At 39.7% G+C, this 10,114-nt stretch overlaps 1 protein-coding gene across 2 annotated transcripts in view; it reads right to left on the bottom strand.

Moving 5' to 3' along the window:
- Nucleotides 1–7,161: 7,161 nt before the first annotated feature.
- Nucleotides 7,162–10,114, bottom strand: part of LOC309498033 (uncharacterized protein) — a 40,132-nt gene continuing 37,179 nt past the window's right edge. For both annotated transcript variants that reach the window (XM_082168511.1, XM_082168512.1), the window contains one exon: nt 7,162–9,858. In XM_082168511.1, coding sequence (XP_082024637.1) covers nt 7,787–9,858 — 2,072 coding nt within the window. In that variant the 3' untranslated portion in view covers nt 7,162–7,786. The remainder of the gene's footprint in view (nt 9,859–10,114) is intronic.

Here is a 10,114-nt window from a genome sequence, read left to right as displayed (position 1 = left end):
CCTATACTTCTTGTTGGTGTCCCCTCATTTTTGCCACAGGCCATGAGCCAGCTTGTGACACAATGAACACACCGGAAAACACAGCTCAAAGAAAAAAAATAAAGAAAAAAATAATAATAATTAATAATTTCTAATCACTGACTTCACCTTTTTGTCATGTTTTCTCAATATAATTCATAAAAGTATAGAATTGAATATCATAGTTCAAATAGTTTTTTTTCTCCATTAGGTCACCTGATGGAGTTTTAGGACACCATTAGGTCACTTAATGGAGTTTTTCGGTTCCTTGCCACTGTTGCCTTTGGCTTGCTCAGTTGGGGATATTTTGGGGATATTTAATTTAATTTTATCAATCAATAAATTCCTCTTGAAACAAACTTTGTTGTATTATTTTAATTTAATACTGTGAAGCTGCTTTGATACAATCTGTATTGTGAAAAGCGCTATACAAATAAACTTGACTTGACTTGACTTGACTTAAATCAAGTCAAAAATATATACTGTATTAATAAAACTCGCCATGCTTAGAGTGAACCCTGGGTATTTCTAGCTGATATGATCCTAATGATTTGAGTGATCTGTTGGGTTTATATTCAGTGAGCATATCTGCAATGTATTGAGGTCCTAGGCCATTGGTCTAGAATTTATCTCATCTCCTGAAGAACCCCTAGTATCGCAGTAGCTAGGTGGTCTTTTGCTGTCAGGTCAGAATAGGATTACATCCTCACTAGATTGTGTTACGACCTCAGTGTGGGTCATATTGTGTGGATTTGTTTGTCCTTTGTTATTTGTTTTGTAGGTTGGAGTGAGTGATGTCATGATGACTGATGGTTCACACCTGATGCCGGCAAATAAAGGAAGCTCCCTTCAGTCGTGACGGCGCGCTCCCCTCGTGCCATTTTGTTATCGTCGCAGTTGTTGTTTTGTACTCGTTTTTGGTTTATTCTATTACTTTATTACTTTTACTTTAATAAATGTTATTCCTTTTGCACATCATTGTAACGTGTCATCTCCTTCTTTGTCGCGGCTTGCGAGCCGGCCGTGACAAATGGGGGCTCGTCCGCCTGTTTGCTAACTTTTGAAAATTCCTGTCGACATGTTTTGGAAGCGTTTTTTTTTGCGTTCGGTTATTTGATAATGAACTTGGCACGTCCATTAACTGAACGTAAAATCGGAAGAATGTTGTTTGGGGTAAACGCTATTGTTTGAGAGATTATTCGTCGTTTGGAAGGAAATGCGCGTTGAATTTATTTGTTGTGAGGACAGATGTTGCTGTATCATCAGTTGGCTGTTCTATGCTGTTTCTAAGAGGTAAGTGATTTTGCAAATCATATCGTGGTGAGAATATTGTTGATGTTCCCTTGTTAGGTGTAGCTGCTTGGTCCCTTTTGGAACAAGTAGGTAATGTAATTTTTGTTATTTTTGTGTGGCGACCGTGAGTAGAGCAGTTGTCTCGGGAGCATGGCCGTGGTATGAGACAGTCGCCAGCGTGCTGGTTGCTTTTCTTGTACCAGCGGGAGTTGGTGCTTAAATACCCCTCGCCAGTAACCACACGAAGATTAGGGGTGAGTTAGTTAGTTTTTTTTTTTTCTTTTTTTTTTTTTCTCTATAGATAGGGAAAGGGGACTTTTATTCTACCACGTGAGGTTTGTGAATCACACTATATTAATTGTAACGTACTTTTTTAGAGGAAGTATGTCTAATCTCGTAGAAGATTTTATTAGTTCTCCCTCTGAAGCATTACTTAAGTTGTTTACAAAAGATCAGTTATTTAAGGTTGCGGATCATTATGAAATTGAACTTGAAGATAAGAGATTAAAAGAAAGTACAATTAGAGAAACAATTAAAACAAAATTGATAGAACAGGCTATATTGATTGAAATGTCTGATACAGCTACTGCTAGTCAAATTAAACCACCAGTTGGCCTTTTAACTTTTGAACAGCAAGAAAGGTTATTGCTTTTGCAGCTTGAACAGGAGCGTGTAAAGTTAGAAATGGAGCGTGAGAGAAATAGAACTAAACAGACAGATATAGAGCTGCAAAAATATCGATTGGATATGTTTAGAGAAGGCAGAATCGATGACGGTTCAGATGATGCTTTTCCGGGTGCTTCTAAAATGTTTGACACTGCGGGAAACTTGCGTTTGATGCCTAAATTTAGTGAACGAGATCCGGATACATTTTTTACCTTGTTTGAACGGATTGCGGAAGCGAGAGGTTGGCCTAGTAGGGAACGTACACTACTTTTGCAGTGTGTGTTTACTGGCAGGGCTCAGGAAGTTTATTCTTCTCTATCAGTCTCAGACTGTAACGACTATGATCTCGTAAAAACAGCCGTTTTAAAATCGTACGAATTAGTACCAGAAGCGTACAGACAAAAATTTAGAACTTTGTCTAGAGGTGTTAATGTTGCTCATGTTGAGTTTGCTAGAGAGCTCAGTACTGCCTTTAGTCGCTGGTGTATAGCATCTGAGGTGACCACGTTTGAGGAGTTGACTGACTTAATCGTGCTGGAACAGTTTAAGAATTCTGTACCCGCTCGTATTGCCACATATATCAATGAGCAGAAAGCGAACACAGCTGCTAAAGCTGCTGAATTAGCTGATGATTATGTGTTAACACACAAGAGTTTTGAGTTTCGGAGAAGGGACGAGTTTTTCGAAGATAAGGGAGATCGTGTGTCCAAAAACTCGTCTCTTATCTGTAATTACTGCCATGGTAAAGGCCACTGGAAAAATGAGTGTCCTGTGCTTAAAGCCAGAAGTAAAGGGGGAAAGGCTCCTCGCGTTAAACCAGCTGCTCTTGTGGCACCCGTGTTAAGTCCTGTTAGTACATTGTGTGAAGGATTTCCTAAATTGGATAATCTTTTGGAAAATAGTGATTATGCGCCTTTTATCACCTATGGACATGTGTCGATGATGGGTACAGAGTTAAAGATTCCAGTAACAATATTAAGGGATACAGGAGCCTCTGAATCTTTTATATTGGAGGATGTGTTGCCATTCTCAGTTTTGAGTGATACTGGTACTAGTGTTCTTGTTAGAGGAATTGGGTTGGATGTGATGTCTGTTCCTTTACATAGAGTAATGTTGTCATCTGAGCTTGTGAATGGTGAAGTGGTGATTGGAGTGCGTCCATCATTGCCCTTGGATGGGGTGGATATAATCATGGGGAATAATTTAGCAGGGGGTAGGGTGTGGCCTGATACCTTTTCACCTCCGGTGGTTTTATCTGTTCCTCTTCCAGGTTCTGACGAGAGTTACAAGAATTATCCGGAAGTGTTCACTGCATGTGCGGTAACTCGTTCCATGACCTCTGCTCAGCCAAGGGTAACCCCTGATTCTGCTGTAGTCAAACCATTCTCTTTGCCTGATGACTTTTCTGTTTCACCTTCTGAGTTGCTCCAAGAGCAGCGACTGGATTCTTCTCTCCATCAATTGTTTGAGAGTGTGATGTCTGCTGATGAAATTAGAAATGTTGCTCATGGTTATTTTTTGCAGGATGGAATGTTGGTGAGAAAGTGGATTCCTCATGGTAGTGATTTTGCTGGGGATCCTATCATGCAGGTGGTAGTTCCAGAAAAGTATCGCTCACTGGTATTACAGATTTCCCATGATAAACTTGCAGGTCATTTAGGGGTAAAAAAGACCTATCACCGGATCCTCTGTAATTTCTTTTGGCCAAAATTGAAGAAGGATGTGTCACAATATATCAAGACATGTCATACTTGCCAACTAACAGGAAAACCAAATCAGAAGATCAAACCTGCTCCGTTGTTTCCCATTCCTGCTGTCAGTCCACCATTTGAGCACCTGATTATTGATTGTGTAGGCCCGCTGCCTAGATCAAAGTCGGGTAGCATTTATTTGCTCACGGTGATGTGTGCCTCTACTCGGTATCCTGCAGCATATCCTCTTCGTACGATCACTTCCAAATCAGTAGTGAAAGCCTTGACTCAGTTCATTTCCATTTTTGGCATTCCAAAGATTGTGCAAAGTGATCAAGGTTCTAATTTCACTTCTCATTTATTTTCTCAGGTTTTGAAACTGCTGCACATTAAACACAATAAAGCCAGTGCCTATCACGCCCAAAGCCAAGGGGCTTTGGAGCGTTTCCATCAGACGCTGAAGTCTTTGCTGCGTTCTTATTGTACAGAGATGGAAGGAGATTGGGAACAAGGATTGCCGTGGTTGATGCTATCAGCACGTGAGGCATGTCAAGAAAGTACTGGGTTCAGTCCCAATGATTTGGTGTTTGGGCACACAGTTCGGGGACCGCTGGCTGTACTCAGAGACCAGTGGGTTGAAAGTGCACCACCAAAAAACTTGATAAGTTATGTGAATGACTTTAAACGTAGATTATATGAAGCAGGTAAAGTGGCAAAAGAACAATTGCATTCTTCGCAAAAGCGTATGAAGACTATTTTCGATCGACGAACTGAGAAACGGAAATTCATGCCTGGTGATCAGGTGTTGGCTCTGTTACCTGTGGAAGGCTCACCATTTCAAGCTCAGTTTACAGGTCCGTATGTGGTAGAAAAACAAGTTACTGACTTAAACTATCTGATTGCCACTCCAGAGAGGCGAAAGTCCACCCAGTTATGTCATATTAATTTATTGAAGCCCTATTATTGCCGTTCTCACCAGATCTCAGAGGATGAGGTAAAACCTGCGTTAGTAGTGGAGAGAATTTCTCTTGTGGGGGAGGGAATAGATGAGGGAGTTTCCTTTCCAGAGGATACAGTACTACTGGGGCGTCTAAAAAATTCAGAGACTCTTAAAGATCTGTATAAAATGTTGGCCCATTTGCCTGATGATAAATGTGGCGATTTGATTGATATTATTAATCGTCATGTTTCTTTATTTGGTGATGTACCTTCGCGCACACATTGGTTGGAGCATGATATTGATGTTGGGGATTCGGAACCCATTCGCCAGAATTTTTATCAGGTGTCCCCAAATAAACTCCTGCATCTTAACGCTGAAGTTCGGTATATGCTGGATCATGATATTGCACGACCTTCATTTTCCAGTTGGTCATCTCCCTGCTTGCTTGTGAATAAATCCGATGGTACTTATCGGTTTTGCACCGACTATCGTAAAATAAATAGAGTAACAAAACCAGACTCATTTCCACTGCCTCGTATTGAGGATTGCGTTGATCGGGTTGGGGCGGCAAAATTTGTAAGCAAGTTTGATCTGCTTAAAGGCTATTGGCAAGTTCCATTGACCAAAAGAGCTCAAGAGATTTCCACTTTTATTACATCAGAGGGGTTATTCTCTTATAACGTTATGAGTTTTGGCCTTAGAAATGCGCCTGCAACCTTTCAGCGACTTATGAATAGGGTTGTTTCTGGGTTAGAGGGAGTGGCCGTCTATCTGGACGATGTAGTAGTTTTTAGTGATTCATGGGAGCAGCACTTGAAGCATATCGCAGACCTGTTCTCTCATTTTGAAGAGGCTGGCCTGACCGTCAATTTGGCTAAATGCGAGTTTGCCAAGGCCACTGTGACTTACTTAGGTAAGGTAGTTGGACAAGGATGTGTGCGACCAGTTCGGGCCAAGGTTGAGGCCATTGATCAATTTCCTTCTCCTACTACTAAGAAGGAGTTGATGCGGTTTTTGGGTTTAGTAGGGTACTATCGGGGATTTTGTAAGAATTTTTCTACGGTGGTAGCCCCCCTCACTGATCTGTTGAAAGCCAAAGTAGCTTTTGTTTGGACAGCTGCCTGTCAGGTTGCTTTTGAGGCCGCTAAATCACTTCTTACTTCTACTCCTGTGTTGGCAGCGCCTCGTTTTGATCGTTCTTTTCAAGTATGTGTGGATGCTAGCAATGTGGGTGCTGGAGCAGTGTTGTTACAGGCTGATGAGGAAGGGATTTACCGTCCAGTAAGCTACTTCTCAAAAAAGTTTAATTCTTATCAGTTGAATTACTCTGTGGTTGAAAAGGAGACATTAGCTTTGATTTGGGCTTTGCAGCACTTTGAGGTGTATGTGGGATCCGTATCAGACCCATTGGTTGTGTACACGGACCACAACCCCCTTGTCTATTTACATTCTTTGCGTTGCCCAAACCAACGATTGACTCGTTGGTGTCTTTTTTTGCAATCGTATGCACTTGATATCCGGCATATTAGGGGGACTGACAATGTGGTAGCTGATGCATTGTCTAGAGCTCCTTATTCCTTTTAACTGATTGACCAACTATGTTTTGTTCTGCTCTACTTGTCTGTCTTAAATTGCTTCCACAGGGCCCGTGGTTGCTGAGGATATTGGAGAGTATTACAGAGTGGTGGGTTTTTTCCAGTTTTGAGTTGTCGGGTGACGGGTTTCATAAATGTGCACCCTTTTTTCTATGGGGGGGGGTGTTACGACCTCAGTGTGGGTCATATTGTGTGGATTTGTTTGTCCTTTGTTATTTGTTTTGTAGGTTGGAGTGAGTGATGTCATGATGACTGATGGTTCACACCTGATGCCGGCAAATAAAGGAAGCTCCCTTCAGTCGTGACGGCGCGCTCCCCTCGTGCCATTTTGTTATCGTCGCAGTTGTTGTTTTGTACTCGTTTTTGGTTTATTCTATTACTTTATTACTTTTACTTTAATAAATGTTATTCCTTTTGCACATCATTGTAACGTGTCATCTCCTTCTTTGTCGCGGCTTGCGAGCCGGCCGTGACAATTGTTTAGCCTATACCAGTAAATCTAGGTGTGTCCCTACACCTTCATGAAACAATAACAATCATTGACAACTAGGCCTATTGATCATTGAATTCATGCTTACCCTCCAGCAGAATCTTCCCTGGATCCTTCACTGTCCTTAGTCTTGCAAGATATACCATGATGCTCTTTCTATTACTTATAGAACTGTCTTTGTAAGCTGAAGTAAAAGTGAACAGTATTTGTCTTTATAAAATCAAAATTTATTTGAACAAAAGATAAAAATACTGGTTACACAATGATTAATATTTGTAGCAAATCATCAAAAGGTTACAGGTTATAATGCTTCAGCTTATCCAATCTCAACAGGGCAGTCCTGTATGAGTGGACATTACACAGGCTATTTAACTTGTAAGCAGTTCAAGCAATAGATGTGAAAAATAACTTGTCCTCATCCGAGGTTTTCAAGTTAAGATGAGATGCAAAAAATGCAACAACTAACAGTCAAGAAGCAGTCATATTTATACGGAACTGGGTTACATTGTTCCTATGCAGTTTCTTGTTTTTTTTTTCCAGAGGAACTAAATCATGTGACATCAGCCTTCTATTGCCTCAGTCAAGGAGGCTTCTGGTGTCGACAATGTTCCCCGGGCCTCTGTGTAAGTGTGTGCGTATCTGGAAGTGTATTTGTAGGTTCATAATATCTTTCAAAATTCAAATAATTCCCTGCTACAATATGCGCTCTTGCATCAGACATTAGGCGTGTGAGATTGAGGACAGAAGACCAAACATATATAGGCCTACATTAAGTTGTTAATTTTGTGAACCTTTTCGCTTTAAAGATGGGACTTATCTGTCTATATGACAGGATTCTTTCAGTAATTGGTTCAGTAAATGTTTCTGTTCCCATGCTTACTAAAAATAGAAAGCAAAACTAAGAAGAATTTCAGGATTCAGAGAAGAATCTGAAAGCTCCTCCTTGGGCTGCTCAATTCATGACCCCTTTATATCCAAAAGGCAAGACATTTTCAATCAAATATCATCATAGCAAACAAAAATAAAAGTAGTTAAAGATTCCGGTAAGACATTTATGTTCGGAATATGGATCATTGCTATGCTGTGAAACCAATCATTGAGTAACACATATTTTTATTTGCAGCTCTTTAATTCCAAAGAGTAGCCCTTTTCTTTCTTTTTCTTTCTTGTCTTGTTGCTCTTTTCTTTCTTTTTCTTTCTTGTCTTGTTGCTCTTTTCTTTCTTTTTCTTTCTTGTCTTGTTGCTCTTTTGTTTCTTTTTCTTTCTTGTCTTGTTGCTCTTTTGTTTCTTTTTCTTTCTTGTCTTGTTGCTCTTTTCTTTCTTTTTCGGTCTCTTCCAGGTGTCTATAGAGTTTTTCCAGTAATTCATATTGTTTCTGACGTTCATCCAGCATTTCTTTGAGTTCCTCTTTTCTCTCTTTGAAATCATTCAGTTCTACTGCTTTTTTTCTGGCTTCATCTTCATATTTCGTCATCATGACTTTCATTTTCTCTTCATATTCATTTTTCATTTCATCTCGCTTTTTCTCTTCTCTTTCTTTTTTCTTATTATCTTCTGTTTCTCTCCTCCTTTTCTCTTCTTCTTGCTCTCGTTTAAAAGCAACAATTTTTCCCTCCCATATCATTTTCTCTTTATTTCGGTTCTCCTCATCTTCTTGCTTTATTCTCTCCCACTCCTCGTTTCTCTTTCGCTCCAGCTGTTGCATATTATTTTTCTTCTCTGAATATTCTTTCTCTTTTTCTTCTCTCTCTCTTCTCTGTTTCTGTCTCTCCTCCTCTATCTTCTCTCTCTCTTCTTCTCTCTCTTTTTCAAATGTCTTTCTCATTTTCTCCAGTTCTTCTTGTTTTACTCTCAGTTGTTCCTCGTGTCTGTCTTTTCTCTTTCTTTCATCTTCCTCTCGTTCTCTCATCTGTCGTTTCTTTTCATCCTCCCAATCTCTCTGCTGTTGTTTAATTTCCTCTTTTCTGTCATTTTCAGCCTCTTTTAATTTTCTTTTCCATCTCTTTCTCTCCTCCTCTTCTTCTTCATTCCTCCTTTTCTCCTCCCGATCTCTCTTTTTAGTTTCTTCTTCTTCTTTCATTCGTAACTCTGATATAATACGCTCTTTCTCATTTTTCATCTTTTCTTGATCTTGTCTGAATTTCTCTTCTTTCTTTCTTTCTTCTTCTTCTTTTTCTCTTTGCTGTTTTTCATACTGTGATCTTTGATTTTCAATCTCTCTCTTCATGTCTTCTATTGTTTGATGATATTGAGCTTTTTGCTGTTTTTCCTCTTCTGATCGTTTCTGGTTTTCAATCTCTCGATTCTTTTGTTCTGTTTTCTCTTTTTCTTCAAACTCTTTTCTGAGTTTTTCCTCTTTTTCTCTGAATTGATTCTCCATTGTCATTTTATTCTCATCTGCTCTTTGTTTCTCTTCCTCGAGTGTCTTCATCATGATTTTCATGTCCATCTCATATTTGGTTTGTAATTCTTCTCTCTGAGCCTGAATATCTCTCTCTCTCTCTTTCATTATTTCCTCCATTCTCTTTTTAATGGACATCTCTGCCTCCTCAAACATGCTGTTAGTGAAGTATCGACCCTCATTAGTTTTCTTCATCTCTTCTATCATGTTCAACAGTTGAATCACTTGAGTTTTGTCTTGTTCTCTGTTGTTGAAAGCCAGGAATCTGTTTCCACAATCTTTGATAAGTTTCTTGAGATCAGCAGACTTACTTTCACTCACATAATCCTCTATAGATTCACCCTGAAGATCGTCTCCTCTAGTCAACAGAACGATGCTGAACTGAGCAGCTTTTGGACCAAAGATCTTCTTTATCAGATCTATAGTGGCTTCTTCTTCCTTGGTGAATCTTCCCAAACTCAACACAATGATGAACACATGAGGTCCAGGTGAAGACAGTGAAACACATTTAATTATTTCTTCTGCCACTTGATCATTTGACAGTGTCGTGTCAAAGAGACCTGGAGTATCAACAACAGCTACTGATCGACCATCAACTTCACCAACTCCCTTCTGACAATCAGTCGTCACTGAATCTGATCTTGCTTTACTCACAAACTCGTTTCTTCCCAGAATAGTGTTTCCTGTTGCACTTTTTCCATTTCCTGTCCTTCCGATCAACACAATCCTCAAACAATGCGGATCACCGGCTTCACCTGCTTCGCCTGAAAATCATGCAATAATTCATGTATTAATATAGTGCAGGTTTGCAGCTGTTTTTTTAATCCATATCATTTGTTTTAAAACTCATACACTGAACAATGTCACTGATGCTCTTCATTGTGGATTTTCACTATTAGCTTTTAACATCCCTGTTGTCTGTTCTCATGCTCATATTGTTTGTCTACATTAGTGATACAGCATGGGTATTCTGCTGTCCCACTTTATATTGTGGCCCTAATACCTGTGAACTTACATGGT

Source organism: Leuciscus leuciscus (assembly GCF_965113295.1).
Source record: "Leuciscus leuciscus genome assembly, chromosome: 1".
NCBI classification, from domain to species: Eukaryota; Metazoa; Chordata; class Actinopteri; order Cypriniformes; family Leuciscidae; genus Leuciscus; species Leuciscus leuciscus.
The sequence above is the reverse complement of the archived record's forward strand: the minus strand, read 5'-3'. Positions and strand labels throughout refer to the sequence as shown.